This window comes from Triticum aestivum, chromosome 4A, assembly GCF_018294505.1.
Source record: "Triticum aestivum cultivar Chinese Spring chromosome 4A, IWGSC CS RefSeq v2.1, whole genome shotgun sequence".
NCBI classification, from domain to species: Eukaryota; Viridiplantae; Streptophyta; class Magnoliopsida; order Poales; family Poaceae; genus Triticum; species Triticum aestivum.
Window position 1 is genome coordinate 636841512 of NC_057803.1, and position 21322 is coordinate 636862833.

The following is a 21322-nucleotide window of genomic DNA, read 5'->3' on the forward strand; positions in this document are numbered from 1 at the left end:
GAATGGTTCGTCTGCATACGCAAGATTGTTGAGATCCACTGTTGTCATTCCGTACTGCGGGTCTTCCGTTACCCCGCCTCGTGTCATATTGACCCATTTGCACCGAAACAAAGGGACCTTCAAACCACGTCGATAGTCAAGTTCCCATATGTCCTGTATATAACCATAATATGTTTCCTTTCCCGTCTTGGTTTCTGCATCAAAGCGGACACCACTGTTTTGGTTGGTGCTCTTCTTATCTTGGGCGGTCGTGTAAAATGTATTCATTTATCTCGTACCCTTTGAAAGTCATTATATTCGAAGATGGTAACTGGGACAGCAAGTACAGGTCATCTTCAATAGAGGTGTCATGCATGGTACGTGCTTGCAACCAGCTGGCGAAACTCCTGGTTTGTTCACGTGTAATCCAGTCATCAGACCGCTTCGGGTGTTTGGAGCATAGCAAATTCTTGTGTTCATCCATATACGGAGCCACCAAGGCGGAATTCTGTAGAACTGTGTAGTGTGCTTCAGTGAGAGAATGTCCGTCCATACATATTATTTGTTCCCCTCCTAGCGTGCCTTTTCCATCTAGTCTGCCCTTATGCCGCGATTCAGGAACACCAATCGGCTTAAGGTCAGGAATAAAGTCAATACAAAACTCAATGACCTCCTCATTTTGACGGCCCTTAGAGATGCTTCCTTCTGGCCTAGCACGGTTATGAACATATTTCTTTAAGACTCCCATGAACCTCTCAAAGGGGAACATATTGTGTATAAATACAGGACCCAAAACGTTAATCTCTTCGCATAGGTGAACTAGGACGTGCGTCATGATGTTGAAGAAGGATGGTGAGAACACCAACTCGAAACTGACAAGACATTGCACCAAATCATTCTGTAACCTTGGTATGATTTCTGGATCGATTACCTTCTGAGAGATTGCATTGAGAAATGCACATAGCTTCACAATGGCTAATCGAACATTTTCCGGTAGAAGCCCCCTCAATGCAACCGGAAGCAGTTGCGTCATAATCACGTGGCAATCATGAGACTTTAGGTTCTGGAACTTTTTCTCTGCCATGTTTATTATTCCCTTTATATTTGACGAGAAGCCAGACGGTACCTTAATACTAAACCCGGGCATGGGCAGCCCGGCCCAACGACCCGGCCCGAGCCCGGCCCGAAAAACTCGGGCCGGGCCGGGCCGGGCTTGACATTCGGGCCGGGCTCGGGCTTTGTTTTTCAGCCCGAAAGATAGTTCGGGCCGGGCTCGGGCTTTAATTTTTCCGTATTTCGGGCCGGGCTTTCGGGCTTCGGGCCGGGCTTGCACGTGCGCGTACTAAAAAACAACATTCGGGCCGGGCTTTCGGGCTTCGGGCTTGATTTCGGGCCGGGCTCGGGCTTGAAAATGTGGAGTATTTCGGGCTTCGGGCCGGGCTTGGGCTTGAGAAATGAAGGTCGGGCTTTTACAAGCTCGGCCCGAAACCCGGCCCGGCCCGACGTTTGCCCAGGTTTACTTAATACTGAGCAGGCATTCAAAGAAGATTTCCTTCTCTTCTTTGGTAAGAGCGTAGCTTGCATGACCCTGATGTATGCCGTCTTTTTCGTGCATACGTTGCTGGTCCTCCCGTGCCTCAGGTGTATCTTTTGTCTTCCCATACACGCCCAAGAAGCCAAGCAGGGTCACACAAAGATTCTTCGTCACGTGCATCACGTCGATTGCGGAGCGGACCTCAAGGTCTTTCCAATAGGGCAGGTCCCAAAATATAGATTTCTTCTTCCACATGGGTGCGCGTCCGTCAGCGTCATTCGGAACAGATTGTCCACCAGGACCCTTTCCAAAGACCACCTTCAAATCCTTGACCATATCATGTACATCAGCACCAGTACGATGGCGAGGCTTCGTCTGGTGATCCGCCTCACCTTTGAAATGCTTGCCTTTCTTTCTTACGGGATGCCTGCTCGGAAGAAATCGACGATGTCCCAGGTACACATTCTTATTAGCCAAATATATACTGTCGGTATCGTCCAAACAGTGCGTGCATGCACGGTATCCCTTGTTTGTCTGTCCTGAAAGGTTACTGGGAGCAGGCCAATCATTGATGGTCACGAACAGCAACGCCTTTAGGTCAAATTCTTCCCCCATGTGCTCATCCCACGCACGTACACCTGTTCCATTCTACAGTTGTAAGAGTTCTTCAACTAATGGCCTTAGGTACACATCAATGTCGTTGCCGGGTTGCTTAGGGCCTTGGATGAGCACTGACATCATAATGAACTTTCGCTTCATGCACAACCAAGGAGGAAGGTTATACAAACATAGAGTCACAGGCCAGGTGCTATGGTTGCTGCTCTGCTCCCCAAAAGTATTAATGCCATCTGCGCTTAGACCAAACCATACGCTCCTTGCATCATCTGCAAACTCCTTCCCGTACTTTCTTTCGATTTTTCTCCACTGTGACCCGTCAGCGGGTACTCTCAACTTTCCGTCTTTCTTACGGTCTTCTCTGTGCCATCGCATCGCCTTGGCATGCTCTTTGTTTTGGAACGAACGTTTCAACCGTGGTATTATAGGAGCATACCACATCACCTTGGCAGGAATCTTCTTCCTGGGGCGCCGGCCCTCGACATCACCAGGGTCATCGCGGCTGATCTTATAGCGCAATGCACCACATACCGGGCAAGCGTTCAAATCCTCGTACTCACCGCGGTAGAGGATGCAATCATTAGGGCATGCATGTATCTTCTGCACCTCTAACCCTAGAGGGCAGACAACCTTCTTTGCTTCGTACGTACTCTCGGGCAATTCGTTGTCCTTTGGAAGCATATCCTTTATCATTACCAGCAACTTTCCAAATCCCTTGTCAGATACACCATTCTCTGCCTTCCATTGCAGCAATTCCAGTGTGGTGCCCAGCTTTTTCTTGTCACCTACGCAATTCGGGTACAACAATTTTTTGTGATCCTCTAACATGCGCTGCAACTTCTTCTTCTCCAAATCACTTGCGCAGTTTCTCTTTGCATCGGCAATGGCCCGACCTAGATCATCAACGGGCTCATCTGATGCCTCTTCTTCAGCTTCTTCCCGCATTGCCGGCTCAGCTTCTTCCCGCATTACCGGCTCAGCTTCTTCCCCCATTGTTGTATCATCATATTCAGGGAACCCATGGCCAGGATAGCTGTCGTCGTCCTCTTCTTATTCATTGTCTTCCATCATAACCCCTATTTCTCCGTGCTTGGTCCAAACATTGTAATGGGGCATGAAACCGGACTTAAACAGGTGGACGTGAATGGTTCTTGACGTAGAGTAATTGTGACCATTCTTACAGCGAGCACATGGACAAGGCATAAAACCATCCGCCTGCTTGTTTGCCTCAGCCGCAAGCAGAAAAGTATGCACGCCCTCAACGAACTGGGGAGAGCATCGGTCATCGTACATCCATTGCCGGCTCATCTTCATTACACAACACCGAATAGACCAAATTAATACAAGTTCATACATAAAGTTCATACAACACTTAAATGCAACAAACAAATAACTCTCTAGCTAAAGCATTTAAATGCAACAACAAATACGATCAAGATCGCAACTAAGGTAACAATGGATCCAACAGCATAATGATACCAAGCCTCACTATCGATGGCATATTTTCTAATCTTTCTAATCTTCAAGCGCATTTTCTCCATCTTCATCTCGTGATCATCGACGACATCGGCAACATGCAACTCCAATTCCATCTTCTCCCCCTCAATTCTTTCAATTTTTCTTTCAAGTACTCGTTTTCTCTTTCAACTAAATTTAACCTCTCGGCAATAGGGTCGGTTGGAATTTACGGTTCACATACCTCCTAGAAAAAATTTCTATGTCAACTTGATGGGCATAATTTGTCATAAACACAAAATGCAACTAGTTTTAAAAGAGAATATACATACCACACCCGAATCATAACAAGGACTAGGGCCGACGGGGACGGATATCAAAACCATAGCACTATATGTATAACAAACAACGTACGGGTAAGATAATTATACGAGTAACTATATATCCAAATCACACAAACATCAATTTTTATATAAAATTTCATGAACTAGAGGCTCACCACAAGGTGGTGCCGGCGACGGGACGGTGCGGGCGATCGACGGTGGCTACGATGGAGATTTAGAAGGCACTAAGTAAACCACACCTACATATGCAAACTAAGTGTTATTTTTGACCTCAAATTGCATATAAATCAAATACTAGCACATATATATATATATCCTCCCAAATTACTAAAATCACAAATTAATCACTATATAAAGCATTGCAAGAGCTAATCTAGCAATGAGAGATGAAAGGACAAAGTTGCTAACCTTTGTGATCATTTGAATGGATGGGGGCCTTCAAATCTTGACAAATTTTGGGCAAAATGTGTGATGAGCTCGAGAGGAAGAGGGGAAGAACAGAGAGGAGAGGGGAAAGGGGAATAATAGAGTGAGCTTGGGTGGACGAAGGGTCTATGTAGGACGACCTTTAGTACCGGTTCGTGCCAAGAACCGGTACTAAAGGGGCTGGAGGGGCACCTGTCTGACAACATCCTGCCACCACTCTCATTAGTACCGGTTCGTTGCACGAAGCAGTGCTAAAGGTTCGCCACGAACCGGTACTAATGAAAGCGGCCCGGCTAGCCGTTGGAACCGGCACTAATGTATACATTAGTGCTGGCTCAAATACAAACCGGCACTAATGTGCTTCACGTTTGACCCTTTTTCTACTAGTGTATATGATCATCTCAAAGAGCTCAAGTTGTACTGAAAGCTCAAGTTGGACTAAAACTCACTCGATAACTGAAAATCCTAGGGCGAGGGGTGGGATCCAGGGTGCTGCTAGCAATGAACGGCCTGGGGTGGTGGCGTTGAACGGCCTGGAGTGGTGGCTGTGAACAGCCAGGGTGCTCCGGTGGCAGAGCCCCACCGGAGATGGTGATGCAAGCAGGAGGTCGGGAAGCAGTGGTGCCGGTGGTCGGGGTCGTCCAATGCACATGGCACACCAGTACAGGAAGTTGATTCATCACCCATCCATAGTTTTTTTCCTTTTTGGAATCCATTGAACTGAAAAAAGCTACATGTGAGCTGAAAGTATGAAAATAACATATCTTTGAAAGAATAAAGAACTAGCTTTAACATATCTATGAAAGAATACACCTCCGAGGAACTAGCTTTGAACATATCTCTGAAAGAATAGAGAGCATGCAAAGTTCAAGGAAAGAATAAGCAAAATGGCACACTAGTACGCAGTAGTACGAGTCCAGTCATGTACGTGCTAGTATTAGGTTTGAATAGTAGCTAGAATTGAAGTTCAGGTAACCATGGCACACACATCATACAGTTTCAATCATGTATGCACACACTGTAATAGTAGCTGCAATTAAAGTTCAAATAACCACGGCACCCATAACAGAACAAGAATCAGTGTAGCAGCTAGGCAAGCAAGCTTCATCAGCATGAATACACATCAGCGGCAAGCTAGAACACGCTAGTAGGCTGTAGAAGTCTCCTTGTAATTTTTCAAACAGAAGTGCTTTAGTTCAGTTCAGTAGTAAGGCATGGAAAAAGAAAAGCAATGGAATAAACTATAACTGAGCCAAATATGTAATTTCAACAAACTAGACCTCATTGCTTGACTTCAGTAGTAATACACGATCATCAGTTCAATATAAACATACTGATGTTAACATCATCGTACATCCATTGCCGGTTCATCTGCGTGCATTATATATAATTAAGTGTGTCAAAAACCATTACAGAACAGCATGAATATAGAAGACCAAATTAATAGGAGTTCATCATCACATTAAAACCAAAGTACAATAGTGATCAAATGTTATTACTGAAAAAATAAATACATAAAGTTCATACATATATATTTCTCATTGAAAAACATATATATAGCTCTCTAGAGCATCTAATTAAACCATACATTGAAACAATGCAAAAACATTTCAATGCAACAACAAATGCGATCATAATCGCAACTAAGGTAACAATTGATCCAACGGCATAATGATGTCAAGCCTCGGTATGAATGGCATATTTTCTGATCTTTCTAATCTTCAAGCGCATTGCATCCATCTTGATCTTGTGATCATTGACGACATCCGCAACATGCAACTCAAATCCCATCTTCTCCTCCTTAATTCTTTTCAATTTTTTCTTCAGGTAATTGTTTTCTTCTTCAACTAAATTTAACCTCTCAACAATAGGGTCGGTTGGTATTTCCGGTTCACATACCTCCTTGATAAAAACATCTATGTCACGTTGGTCGGCATAATTTTCATACACACTAAATGAACAAAATAGTTATAAAATATAATATATACCACATCCGAATCATAGACAGGACGAGGGCCGACGGAGGCGGATACCAAAACCATCGCACTATATAATAACAAAAAATAATAAAAGTAAGAAAATTATACAAGTATCTATCTAAATCATACAAGTAAGAACTTTTTTCTTTTAGAAGATAAGAACAAGAGGCTCACCACGGTGGTGCCGACGACGAGATTAGCACGGGCGATCGACGGCGGTGAGGACGGGGACGGGACAGGATGGACCGCCAAACCTAGACAAATCTTAAGGAAAATGGAGTTTGGACAAGGAGCTTCGAGAGGAGAAAGCTTAAGTATGTCTCGGGCATTTCACCGAACACCTCATGTGCATAGGAGGTGAGCTAGAGCACCACAAAGCTCTCCCACGGCCGGCCAAAAAATAGAGCAATGCACTGCTCTGCTCGCGGGCAGGGGGATATATAGGCCTCTCTTTAGTCCCGATTTGTGGCTAGAACCGGGACTAAAGGACCCCATTTGGTCCCAGTTCCAACCACCAACCAGGATTAAAGTTTGTGGGCCAGGACCGAGGCCCATTGGTCCTGGTTCGTGTCTGGAAGCGGGACCAAAGGGGTCAGACGAATCGGGACCAATGGCCCCCGAGGCCCGGCCGGCGCCCTGGCTTTACGAACCGGGATTGATGCACCCATTAGTCCCGGTTCATAGGGAATCCGGGATTAATGCCCTTTTTAGACCTGGACCAAAGCCCTATTTTCTACTAGTGTTGTAGGCCTCGCTCACATGAAGTAAGAACGGTCGGTGACGATGCCTCATAAAGTCCATGTGGTGCAATCATAGTTGGTGGTGCAGGGGAAGAAGTAACCTTCTTTGATGGGGATTCCATCACACGCTTGTTCGTCATGTAGACGCGTCCTCTTAATTTCTGTTCAGCTTTACAGGCAAGATGAAACAAATGATCGATAGAATATAGTCTTCATGCATTATTATGTCTTGTATATCATGTATATCATGCATTAATCTAAGCCCAGATACTGAATCAAGCGAGAGGGAACTAACGAAAATATAATAGCTCCAAGTAGCTAGATATAAGTGAGGTATGAACATAGTGTATGGCAACCAAGAGCAGACAAAAAAATCCAACACTTATCACTTATATGAACAGAGCAGGCTGAACAGCAAAAGAGATTGTTCAAAAGATGCTAGGTGGCCAAAACTTTGCATCAACTTTTTTTTTATTCTTTTTTCTGAATTTTTTTTTTCAACTTTCAGGCCGGCCGCTAGTAGAAGTCACGTACACAAATATCTGACCAAATAGGTATGAAGGGGTGGCCGGGGCACGTCCGGTGTAGCCCATCGGCGCTGTCCAGCGGTAAAAGATCTCATGCCATTGCTGAAATTCACGTCCCCCACCCAGGGCATTTTGGTCATTTCGCATATGTGCCCTTTTCCGATTCTCTGCCTCCTCCCCCAATGAGTACCTCCCTCATTTTTCTCTCCCTCACATCTCTCTCGAGAGAGAGCCGCCGCTGCCAGTCATCCTCCCCGTCCGCCGCCGCCGCCGCCAACCATCCGCAGCCGCGCCACCATCCCCTCCCCGTTCCACTCCCATAACTGAGCCAGCCATGGCCGGGAAGAAGTGCAAGTCCTCTTCCTTCCTCCCTCACCCCTGATCTGAATCCTCTCCCGAAACCCCAGCTAGCTGCATGCATCCCATATGGCGCCGCCCAGCTCGCAGCCCTCGGCCGCCGAGCCATCGCGAGGCTCCTCGCGCAAGCGCACGACCTCCTCAAAGGCTGCGCCCGAGGCCGACCTGGAGTTCACCGTCACCAAGGAAAGGTAAGGGGAGGGGAGGGGATGGAAGGGATCGAGCGACCAGGTGAGGCAGCGCCCAGATCCACGGGGCCATCGACACTTCATCATCGACCTCATCCGCGACCGTCCTCGAGGTCGGCCATGGTGGTCTGGCCCGGCAACAGCCATGGAAGGAGACGCCCGAATCCCTGGCCCTCCAAGTACGCGCCTGCTGCAGGCCATCTCCGGCGAGCTCATCCACAGATCTCCAACTATGGTGCGTGCGCATGATACCTAAACCCCTTGTCTTGTCAGTTTCTTCATCTCCCTTCCTTGTGATTCCTTGGTTTGTTTTGTGCGCAGTTGCTCCGATCTGGAAGAGGTGGTGGAGCTTTTGTTGTTGCTGCTGCAGGTGGACGAGGCACCACCCCCTCTTTCTACTTCTGGACACAACCTGGTGGTGATTGCTAATTTCAGTGTTAAAAAATTCAGTTCAATTCAGTCATGTTCTTTTCCTTTTGTGGGGAAATTCAGTCACATTCAATGTTCAACTTTTAGAGTTAACAAACTGTTGTTATGACCACTGTGGTTTAGATGTTCAGAAATTCAGACAAGTGGTATGATGAAATGAGCCACCTTTTAACCCCCTAGTAAACCTACCGTGAACGTTTAGAGAGCCAATGCAGGGAGGTGTGGACATTTTACCATGTTCATAGGAAGAAATCAACATAAAATACACAGCTTGTAGATGATTCGTCAACCACCATCAAACACGACTTGTAACTTTCTGGACTAAACTGAACCGTGCAATTGACTCAAAATAAAACTAAACCGTGCAATTGACTCAAAAATAAATAGTAAATATACTTTGGTTGTGTCTGCAGAATTGCATTATGGAAAGATGTGTGTGAGGTTACCCCATCGCCACTGGTTCCAACTTTGTCCATCATGTCGCTCTGATGAGAAGACCTCGTCCATGTTTCATTAATAGGGCAGAGTGCTGCTGAAGTATCTATGTTGAACAATTATAACAGTACCAAGTAAGTTTGCTCCAATTGCATTTGATGCAGAAGGCACAACACCGCCATCATGCGTCAGGTTCAGTAGAAGGCACGACACCGCCACGCTCTCCTCCACTACAACGCCACGCACCCGGTAATTAAACATGCTTTCTCTTCATTCAAGTAGTAAGAGCATCTCTAGCCCCCCCCCCCCTCGAGTGCCACCCCCATGCGCCTTTTCTTCTGCCGGCGAGCTAAAAATGGCAAAAAAAGGCCCAGCCATGCCCCCCAAGACCTCAAAAAGGTGCCAGCGAACCCAGGCCACACCCAACGCGCTGGGGGGCTGCTAGGGCCGCCGGCGGAAGCAACAGCCAATCATATTCCTCCATGTATCATTTTTTTCTGGTCCACTCATTCACTTTTTGCCTGGCGACTGTCCTGGGGGCACCAACGGCTGGGAAACCGTCCTCGCGTTTCATTTGGCGAAGGTGTTTTGCCCCCCAGGACGTGCTATATTTGGCCCGGCGATTGTCCTGGGGGGGGGGGCTCCAACGGCTGGAGATGCTCTAATTCATTGTATTTGCATGTTTCCAGCAGCCATGTATCAAAAAAAGCTTCAGCTTTGGGTTGTTGATTTAGCAGAATCAATCATTAATTGTTCTGCTATATATGTTCTTAACCATGACAACCTGATTAGGCTCTTAGTTTATTATGGTCTTTGTTCTGGGTGGATCTCTGACTATTCTGGGTGGGCTTGAATCTCTTCTTTGTTTCTTCATCTCCTCTTATTCTGATTCCTGCGTTTGTTTTATGTGAAGGTTGCTCCGATGAGGACAAGCTGCTTCTGCAGGTGGATGGGCCCTCAAGGCTGCTCTGCCTATTCCTCCTGCTACCCCCACACGTGGTGAGCCCCACCCGTTCTCGAGCTACCCCTGCAAATCTGATGTGATGTGCACAAAATACTTGCAATTGTTCTCGACACAAGAGCATGTCATGTATTGTTTTATTTGAATGTGCAATTTCATTGCTTCTGTGTTGTTTGATGCTTGCTTCACAAGAGGGAAATCATGGATATAAACTGCGCTTCCTTTCAAGTTGAATAGTAATGATCACCATTTGGTTCCATTTTCTCCTCTGCATCCAGTGTTCACTCTCTCATAGATGTCCATATATACACAGTTCTGATCTCCTTTTTCTGCGGCTCCATACATCGAACACAAAGCCGTCGATGCATTGAGGGCTCAATGTCGTCTCCGTCGGCTGAGCGGCAAGCCGGGGTTGGGCCTGCACACCGTCTATCAGCACCCTCCCGCGTCTCCATTCACGGATCTGCAGGTCAACCCCTCTTCTCCTCCTATCCACGCATCTTCTTTTCCAGAGCTAGGTGTATGGTTGCATGGCAATTTGTGTTTTGGGGCTCACCATGTTCTGCTTGCCCTGGTTGGCCAATGAGGCTTTCCTTTTCTGGTAAAGGCCAAATGTACTATTCTCTATGCTTTATATTTTTGTAGTTCCTTTGTTTCCATGCTTGTTTTTTGATGGGGTGTAAATATATGCTTTTTTGTTCCTTGTCTGGATTCAGGTAGGGCCTAACATTATTGTTCCTTTGTGCATGGAAATGTTGGTGGTTTTGTTCCTTTGTATATGGAAGGGGGCCTTGATTAGAATTTCTAACGTTTGAGTTGTAATTAGTGTTTTTGTTACACATGAAAACATATGGTTGTTTGTCCAATCACATATGAAAAAGAGATGATTGTTTGTCCAACAATTTTCTTTCTCTGTGATAGTTTTACTAGAAATAAAGTATAGTCACTATTACATCCTATTTTATATCTTGTTGTGTCGTGATATCTGTATAGACTCTGTCTACGTCCTTTTGATATTCCAAGTTTTGTTTTCTATGGCTCAATTAGTTACCCCGTATCAAGAGAAATTTAACTGGTATTTGCGGTAGAGTTAGCTGAATTCATGAAGCAATGATTTAGTTATTATTAAAGCTGAAACACAACATGTTTTGACAAATGCATTCTAAGTAAAGCCTCCAACTAACATAACCAAAAACATATTCTTTAGGTTTATCATCTATTGAAGTATTATGTAGAATTTTAAATCATACGAGGCAAAGCAAATGAGCTCTATGCACTTTCCATGTAGCACAGAACAAAAATAATCATGTATATTTTGGATGCACCTAGATATACTCATCAGCAAGGCTGAGGTTATAGGGCACTCACCCACATTGTCGATATCTCCGTCACTATGATCACCCACATGATGGACAATTCCCTTCTTTCTTTTCTCTGTGGCTATTGACACTTAATGCTATTACTGTGTGCATATATGTACTGTGATCCATTCTCATTCTTCATATCTTGAGAAACTATCTCAAGATACTCGCGTTTGTGTTTTGGAGAAAGCCTATTCTATGATTAATATATCGAGTATGGATGGCGCGATATCACCTCTCTTTATGATGATGTTCTTACAGAATATAGGTTTTATGGTAACACGTCTTAGCCAACACCTATACTGATGCTCAGACCAGATGATTATAGTCTCTCCTTGCTATTTTTCTTGAGGTGTGTACATCTATCTAGACAATTTAATTAAAATATATATTCCATACAAACCATCAATACATGTTAGTTGACTTTGAAACTAATCAGTAAAAAGGTTGTCCCTTTCGCATTTTATGGACATAAAGATTTGGTGTTGACTGTCGATCTTTCAGTTAACACATGACCTTACAACCGTAGGGAGTGGGAAAAAACTTATATGTTTGGCACATTTGAAGAACATATCATAGTAACGAAGTTTTGGTAAACAATGTCCTAGATCTCAACCATATAGAAATACTAAATATATGTTTATTTGTATATGGATTAATTATACAGACTTATAAAACCTTGTGCAGGGCACATAAAAGAAATTTGAAATAACTATTATTTCAATATTTGCTTTTTCAGTTGAGCATAATAGTTTATAGCCTGATAGGCTTGGACATAATTGTCTACATGTACTGCTCAGTAGGCGACATCCTTTGGGAAATTGAGGATGTCCTCGTGCATTTTCTAAATACAATTGGGGCATATCTGAGGAATGAAGGGAGGAATAAACTCGTGGGAGAGTTCGGTGCAGAGGAAGAAGAACAAGATATTATTTATTTCTTGTGTACAGTCAAGCTTGTGCATTGTCCCACTGTAAGTTATTTCAACAATAGTAGTAACTGTTATCTCTGGCCATCTGTTGCGACATTTTCTTTAACCACCAATGCATATTTATTTTCTTGTTAATAACTCTCATAATTGCCTGCTACTGTTTCAGTTCTGGGGCCAGGCAACCTTGAATCCAACGTCCACCTGCAGGCTACATCTCAGGTAGGATAAAAAGATTGCAGTGAACTTGATGGGTATATCATTATTGTTGCCTCCTAATTTGTGTGATGAGCAAATGTGTAGATTGTGTGTAAATCCGAGATGCCTAAAACGGTTGGGAACTGAACTTGTTACCTCGGTTCACTTTAATGGCATGTTAAACTCGATGCACTTTCTGGACTGTGACATTTTTCCTGAAATTTTGGAAGTGACTGCTAATGTAGTCTAAATAGAGTGACTGAGTAGTTACTTTCTCACAAGAGTTGACTTCCCGTTATTGGAGTACTTGCTAAGATGGATTGGTGGTTTTTATGTTAGATGAAAAATATTACATCAATCTTTACGGCTTTTTATGGGCAAGTGATTCCGACTCCATAATAAGGAATAATATAGCCCTAGTGCTGTGATAATGTTAAAACATTTACCTCTTTTATCGGTTCATGTTATGTATTTGCTGCGAAAAAATGGTCTTATATCAAATAATAGCCTAGAGCTTTTGGAGTGTTATTACTTGTATTTGTTGCTTGGATGTATAAACCTTCAACAGACTGTCAATTTTGCTTTTATATAATCTGTTTGTTTAAGTCTGCTGCATATTGGTCAAAAGCTCATGCTAATTGATGATGTTAGGTGATGATCTTGTATCTAACAGTGATTTCTGAATGCATGCTAAAGAAAACTCATGAACATCATGGCGCCTTGTTGATGGGGTGATCAATAGCTACTATATTGGGACCCTGCACTTAAATTGTAGGTCTGATTTTGTTTCGGAGTTCTCCTGCTACCCACAAGCTCAGATAGTTCTTTTGTTTGTGCAGGGGAAATTGCAAAGCATATTATGAATTGTTACAAGAAACTATTTCTGCTGTTTTGGTGCAAGGATGTTGCTTTTTAGTATGCTTCCCGTATCTTGGTATCTTGGAATAATAAACAGATAGATGTCGTGTACCAAGATTATTCCTTGTTGTTAAGAGGGATACAAATATTATACAAGAATTTTTCTGATGACTCCTAAAGCATATTTGGATATATAGCAAAGTATATTGTCGCTTCCCTGTTAGTAAAATGATTATGTTAGAAATTTGGTTGGCAGCCCCTACATTTGGCTGATTGCTAGCTGACTGGATTACTCATGTTTGCGGACTCTGGTAACTTATGCCTACCAAGAACTACATGAATTTTGTGTCTTGCTGCAGTGAACATTACCAAACTAATTCTAAAGGTGTTATAATCATGTTTTCTTTTGCATTATCAACTTTTAACTTTTGTCATTTGTTGACACATTCCTTTTGCATTATCAACTTTTAACTATTGTCATTTGTTAACATGATTATTTAGCATGTTCACTATGCGAGTAGTAATAATAGGAGCTATTTATTTGCCAGATAACTAACACTATTCATAAGGCATAAGGGTTAGAAAAAGAACTGTATTCTTTTTGTGATGATTTTCGTATCACTACAAGAAATGTGTTAATACATGACGGATGCAAACTGTCACAGGTGTGCGCAAAACCGTCAAGGTAGCTCAGCCATGACGGATCCAAAATTCATCATGTATATCGCGTCATAATTTGACCACCATGCAGTCCATGACGGAGCGCCAGAACCGTCATGGATCCATGACGGTTCTTGACCGTCACAGCTTACTATCAAATAACGGCGTTAACCATGCATTCCACATCATCATCTGACGTGGCGACCAACTTGGAAGCCCATCTAGTAGTTTGCCCAATTAGAAGTTTGGCCCACTTAATTTCCACTCTATCCAAGACCATCGGCCCATGTTTTCATCAACCCATAAGAATATTGGCCCATTAAATTTCAGGACGGTCCGAGGCCCACTAATTTTGGTCGAGACATTAGCTCGTCACTTTGTTTCTCTTGGTCCATGTAAACTTTGATGTAATAAGAATTTTTCTAATTATATATGCTCATTGCCTTGTAAATAAATATGGAAATTGCATAAACAAACCAAATAAATAACATTTTTTTCAATCAAAAGGAAGAAATACACAACAAAAAACTTGAAATTACGGATGTGTTTCCAGATCTGGCCTACTACTCTCCCTAAAGCTATACAATCTGCAGTCACCATATCAAGCGTCGGCCAGCGCTCGCGGGACGTCAAGAGGAGTTCATCGCCATGGCTTTTCTGGCCACAGATCTGGCCGTGTCCGCTGGTGTCATCGAAGGGAAACACCATGTCCACCACCGTCTCGCGTCGACCCATGCTCCTGTCCAGCTGACCTTCTCCACCGATAGGGACAATGGAATCGTGGTTACCTGCGCATCGATGAACCATACAGCACCTCGAATAATCAAAAGAAAAGGGAAGGGAGAATCTGAAGCAACAGGGAGGGGAGAATCTGAATCGACAAATGACTCAACCTGCAAAACTCGACGGACAAGCTAACGGCGAGGCCGGCAAAGGCCATGAACGTAGGCCCGCACTGACGAATGGGCTGCAGTGGCCCAGCATGGAGCAGCCCCCGGCGGCGGCACGGCGCAGCCACCCGGCCATCGCAGCACAACATAACCGCCGCCAAGCCAGGGGACGGGGACGTGCGGCCAAAGCCACCGCCGCCAAGCACTCACAGGGGCCCAGCATGGCAACCCCAGAAGGTGTGGAAGCAGCCTGAATGTCACGGTGGCGATGCTTTCCTCTGTGTGGCCTCCAAGCGCCTCGACCTGCACTCAAATCGGGAGAACGGGAGGCTGAGATGAGAGTTAACATCGAAGAAGGAAGAAGGAAATAAAGTCCGAGCGGCGTCCGAGCGCATCAACCTCAACATCCATCGCCTGCTCATAGAGATGGAAGGAGGCAGATCTGGACGGAGGAAGAGGAACGACAGGTGAAGTCATTGCTCGGTGGAAGAGAATATAGCTGGCCAAACGGGCCGGGATAGTTGGGCCGGCCCGGTAGCACGGCCGGCACGGCACGGCACGTGCTAAACGGGCCAGGCCCGGCACGCAGCACGCCATGGGCCGTGCCTGGGCCTGAAAGGCGAGCACGCGGGCTGGCACGGCACGGCCCGATTAACTTTTTTATATTTTTTTATGTATCCTAATATGGGCCAACAGGTAAAAATAGGCTAAAAACGCTCAATGCGCAAAATAGGAGGTAGATTAGTGGGCCTGGCGTGCTGGTGGGCCGGCCCGATTAGCATAGGGGTCGTGCCTGGGCTGCAGGCTGCAGCACGCGGGCTGGCACGGCACGGCCCGTATAATAATCGTGCCTAGGCGGGCCGGGCCGTGCCAGGCACGATTAGGATGGGCCGTGCCGTGCCGGGCCGGGCCGGCCCGTTTGGCCAGCTATAGAAGAGAAGACGGCGGCGTGTGGGGTCTAGGATAAAGGAGTGGAGACAGAGAGACCGTGTGCTCGCCGTCGGATCTGCGAGAACGGGCGGCTAGGATGCATGATCCGCATGATGCTCGGATCAACCAATCAGGATAGAGCATTTGTATCACGCCGGATCCACGCCTCCTCGGCTGGGAAACCCAAGTGGGCCGGCCAGGAATTCTGAACATTTTTAGTTTTGTGTTTTCTTTTTCCCTTTTCCCTTATTTTCTATACTCCCTTTTTCTTACTGAATCAATAACTCCTGAAAGTCAGATTTTGAGAATCTCGCCCTGAACGCCTTGTCACCACTGGTCCAGGCGCATGCAACTTGGCGCAAGAATATCAGAGATGTCACACATTTTTCGTTCGGAAAAGAAACGATACATCAAGAGCACACACGTATCCCCTTTGCCCACCACACACTCCCCCTCCCCCCTCGCTTCGTATTTTTCTCTCCGGTGTCCACGACGACGTGTACCGTCTCGGAGCAAGGGACGGAGGCCAAAGCCCAGAGGACAAGAAGGCGGAGGACACCTCCCCCCCCCCCCCCCCCCCCCCTAGTTGTGCTCCGAAGGATCTTGGGTAGTGAGCTCAAGCATGAGCGTGGGGGACCTGACAGTTTCACGGCGGTGGTGGCTGAGAGGAGATGCGGTGAAGGGACTGCACAACACCGGAGCTTTGCGAGGTCCTACGTTGCCACTGGTGGTGGTGGTGGCAGGGTATGTGGTTTGTTTGGAGCTCATGTCAAGTTACAGATAAAAATGAGCCCCCCTCCCCCCAAATGGCAAATTTGTTTGCAGTGATGGCAAGTTCACATGGAGCCATACTACAAATTTTCCATATTTTTTATTGAGGAAGAACAATATATTGCCATGGAAAATTCATACATGGTTTCTTGACATGTGTGGTAGATGTGCTGGCAAGTTTTAAACCAATATTTGCCATGGTTAATTCAGTATGTAGTTTTTGATTTGGCGGTAGAGATGTCAAGGCAATTTTGCCTCCTCTAGTATGCGGCGATCGTCGCCCAATTTTGGACGTAAGAACTCTCGAGGCCCAATTTTCCAGCAATTTTTATCAGCTTCGCAACGTGGCTCTCATTACACGCACGAGCTTTGCAACGTGGCCCGTGAAGTGGAGGTTGCTTTTGCAACACATGTGGTGTTGCATACCAATCCCATGACTATGCAGCACGTGCCCGCGCCCCGGCTCGTTGCCTTGTCACTGTGTCGCGTTGGGACCCTCCCTAGCCACCACGCATCATCCATCGCGACCTTGTCGCCGTCCGCCGCATTGATTCGGCCGGGGACGGAGAGATCTACCGGCCCAGCCTATCCACTGCCACGGTCATCGGTGCCCCACCAATGACATGTGAACAACCACAACAATCCCGGAGTCAACGACGACCACGTTTCTACACCACCATCTCCGTTGAAATTTTTTCTACAACATCATCTGTGTTGGAAAGGGTTATGGAGCACTGCCTTTGTTGCAATGGTGAGGGAGGGCAGGGCCACTATATTGAGCCAGATCTAATGGCTGCCGAGGCGGCAGAAAAGATTTGCCGGCCGACGTGTAGTATGTCCCACTATTCTTTTCTGGATTCGTTTTTCTGTTTTTTCCAGTTTTCTTAGAACTTTGTTTGGCATTATCTGAACTTTTTTTAATAACACACGAATTTTTCTTGTCGTGTAATTATATATTTTAAAATGTATGAACTTTATAAAAATACATTCACATTTCCTATTATATTTGAAATAAAAAAATAAAAAAAGTTCATGTCTACCTCGAATTTGTTCAGCATGTTTTTGGAAAATGTTTCATCGGTATTAAAAAATTGTCAACATGTTTTTGAAAAATGTTTGTCATGCTTCAAAAAATAGAAAACGTGTATTTTAAAAATATTCAGTGTGTTTTAGAAAATGTTCAACGTGTATTAAAAAAATATTATGTACAATTAGTCTTACATGTGTATAGACTACAAACGTGTGTAACATTTTTAATACATTTCCTATGATTATTATTATTAAACAATAATTTTTAATACAGGTTGAACAATATACAATAATTGTGTGCTTTTGGTCCTGAATTAAGATACGAAATTTACAAAATAATATTTAATACATGTTGAACTGTTTAAATACATGTAAATTTTAGAAGAAGTTCACGTTCATCCACATATGATAATATTGTATACACCGTTTTATTAGAATAATAACAGTTGAGATTTAAAGGTTCTTACGTAACATCGTAATATATATGTGCCAGTAGTATTGAACCGTCATGTTGTCACGTTATATATGAACATAGGAGGCTGCAAATAATCATGACGTACACACATACCTTAAAAAAACATGACGTACACACATGTACACAAATAAAAGCTCTAGGAAAAAAAAGTAGGATGACGTATGAATTAGAAACGGAGACCTAGGGGAGGTAGATCTATTTAGTATGAAAAAATTCCATACACACATAGGACGTGAAGGCAGACTTCAACTTGGACACATACAAGTATTGCACAAGAAAGCACGCGTGAAGGATATTCATTGGAAAAGAACCTGTACGTAAATCTACCAACGAAAAGAAGGCAATAAATGTCTCCACAATTATTTCACTAAAAATGTCTCCATGACTTGGATTTATCTCCTTATGCAAAACGAGATCGAGTGACTACAAAATTGGAAGTAAAATAAAATCAGCTAGAAGTTTCCTAATCTCTTCACGGCTCTTTCTCTAAAAAGAATTCTCCACGTACGACTCAGATTTATCTCTTTATTATAAGGAAAAAAAGATTGACTGTCAAACGGTTGGAAAGAAAGAAAAAATACGGCTAGAGGATTTCCTAATATGATTCGGAAATTAAATAAGGAAACACATTTTTTTGCCGATCTATCTCCTTGTAGGGAAAAAAGATTGATTATGAATTTGAAAAAAAACGGCTAGAGAGTTTCCTAATATGATTCGGAAATTAAATAAGGAAACGAATATTTCGGATCTACTACCTCCGTCCCAAAATAAGGAAACGAATATTTCGGATCTAGTGTAGTGTTAAAAACGTAACTAGTGTAGTGTTAAAAACGTAGAAACGTTTTTAACACTACACTAGTGTTAAAAACGTTCTTATATTTTGGGACGGAGGGAGTACGTATCTCCTTATAGGAAAAAAAAGATTGATTATGAATTTGAAAAAGAAACTTAGGCTAGAGACTTGCGTACTACTATGAATATTGGAAATTAATAATTAATTAAATAAAGAAATGAGTATTGGCTATTATGCACGTTCGATAGACTTCACACAAGACCATCGATCTCCGTGGAGACTAGGAGCAAAGGGCACATTGGCTGGCCAGCTACGCAGAAATATAGTTGTTACTAATGTTAACTGGACCATTTCCTCAAAAAAGAAAAAGCTTAACTAGGCCATGAAAGCACGTACATGTGAGAGAGAAAACACTAGATTATCTAATCACTGGCTAGACTTAGACTCACATTATACACCTGAGATCATCATCGTTGGGCCAGAATTTTGAGTGCCCTGCTGCACCTGTTGATCATGCTAGAGTAGATCACCCAGAAACATTGCAATGCTATTCGCTAAGGTATTAAAAAATATTACGCACAATTAATCATACAAGTGTATAGACTACAAACATGTGTAACATTTTTAATACATTTCCTAATATTATTATTATTAAACAATAGTTTTAAATACAGGTTGAACAATATACAATAATTGTGTGCTTTTGGTCCTGAATTAAGATACAAAATTTAAAAAATAATTTTTAATACATGTTGAACTATGTAAGTCCATTTAAATTTTAGAAAACGTTCATGTCTACCTCTTCAAGGTACACAATAATGAAAATAGAATAGAGATTTAAAATACAAAATAATTGTATACTACTACTTATCGTAACTTTTTTATGTGGGAAAAACTAAATGCAAACTTGGACAAAATAAAAAAGAAAACGAGTAGAAACTACTACATGGTTGGCGTACAGGACCAGCCAAATTATATGCGGTGCTATAGGCGAGCGATTTGCTCAAAAAAAAAGAGGCGAGCGATACATGGTATAGTCTATATACGTTTCTAGCCCATAGGTGGATAAACACGGTTTGACCAGGTGGCTAGCTTGTTTGGTTTCATAGCTGGAGGTCTTAGGTTCAAAACCCTTTGCTCACAATTTATCCTAGTCAGGACCTACATGTTTCTTTTTGTTATTTCTCTCTCTCTCTCTCTCATACTAACATGCGGGACCCACACTCTACTGCAAGCTGATGTTATTTCTCTCTCTCTCATACTAACATGCGGGACCCACACTCTACTGCAAGCTGACATAGCAACAGTCTAGGCACCTCACGTAGCTTGGGACGTAGTGAGGACTGACATGTGGGCCAAAGAAGTAAAAACGCACAACACATTAGCACGAGCCATCCATGACGGTCCAGATGATGTATAAGGGAAATTTTTTGGTCCCGCTACTCATTTCATGACGGTTTTTGTGACGGTTCCTTTATGTCTGTCATAACGGGGGCTATTGTTTTAGGATCCATTCTCATCTTCCGGATATGTGACGATTTCAGTGACGAACTCCGTAAACTGTCATCGATGGCACCCTATATGTGACGGATTGTAGGAACGTCACCTGAAATCCGTCATGGATTAACAGGTTTCTTGTAGTGTATGGCACACTATGGATTCTTTGTATAACACATACTGTCGATCAACATGTGTTTACAACGTAGGGAGGAGCCGGGCGACAAGGCAGTCAGACCAAACTCTCTATCCATATATATAGGTAGTCTGATGTTATGCCATAGCCGAACCATATATGTTTCGTGTACTGCTCTATCAATCTGGTCTTTTGGTATATTAGACTCTATCCTTTGTAATGAACTTATTGTCATGGGCGATCATTATGACTGGATCGTATGGTATGAATCGGGTCTTTATGCTTTGTGATGAAATATCATATTATCCTGTTCACCAGTTTGGTTTGGTTTTGAGCTAAAACGTATAAAAATACATGGCTTACAACAATGGATATATGTGATGATATATTGAGTGATTAAGCATAATTTTAGACTTTCGGTGCTGGACCAATGGGATGCATGGGGTAATTGAATGTTTCTTCTTCACTTTATTATTATCGGTTGGGATCAGCACTCTCGCGCGATCTAGTTATGATGATGCTGCCTATACAAAGCAAACCTACGTGGCTATAAAGTGGAGCACCATGCGAACAAGAAACTGGCGCTTGAGGACAAACACGAGTGGAACTGATGTCTGATGCAACACGGCGCTGCTGTACGCGTCAGGGCGGACAGCAACGACGTGTAACAGATGGGATGTCGGATTGCACGCAAAACAAAGGAATCCAATGCAATTTTGATAGGTTTTTTTTCAGATTATGGACGAGCTTGCGGCGGAAACTATGGTGGAGAAAAAAAAGTTTGATCTAGTAGACAAAATTTTCTCGTACAAATCTAAACCAGCACT

General features: G+C 43.7%; 1 protein-coding gene across 2 annotated transcripts; it reads left to right on the plus strand.

Moving 5' to 3' along the window:
- The first annotated feature begins 9650 nt into the window (after positions 1 to 9650).
- Positions 9651 to 20763, plus strand: LOC123082808 (uncharacterized). Of its 2 annotated transcripts, none has more exons than XR_006439127.1 (5): positions 9651 to 10007; positions 10283 to 10438; positions 12070 to 12303; positions 12428 to 12480; positions 20569 to 20763. XR_006439127.1 is itself a non-coding variant. In XM_044505050.1 (5 exons), the coding sequence occupies exons 2-5, from the start codon at positions 10348 to 10350 to the stop codon at positions 13181 to 13183; spliced, it is 345 nt and encodes a 114-aa protein (XP_044360985.1). In that variant the 5' UTR covers positions 9651 to 10007; positions 10283 to 10347; the 3' UTR covers positions 13184 to 13228. The 2 variants fall into 2 exon arrangements, 1 of the variants encoding a protein (XP_044360985.1); XM_044505050.1 differs by lacking the exon at positions 20569 to 20763 and adding an exon at positions 13153 to 13228 and having other exon boundaries at positions 12134 to 12303.
- Positions 20764 to 21322: the final 559 nt, after the last annotated feature.

What these genes read in the sequence shown, in the direction of transcription:
- LOC123082808 (XM_044505050.1), top strand. Translation starts at nt 10,348, where the DNA reads ATGTCGTCTCCGTCGGCTGAGCGGCAAGCCGGGGTTGGGCCTGCACAC. An exon ending in AGCTTGTGCATTGTCCCACT is followed by an intron (nt 12,304 to 12,427) that starts GTAAGTTATTTC and finishes CTACTGTTTCAG; the next exon opens with TTCTGGGGCCAGGCAACCTT. An exon ending in ACCTGCAGGCTACATCTCAG is followed by an intron (nt 12,481 to 13,152) that starts GTAGGATAAAAA and finishes TGCATGCTAAAG; the next exon opens with AAAACTCATGAACATCATGG.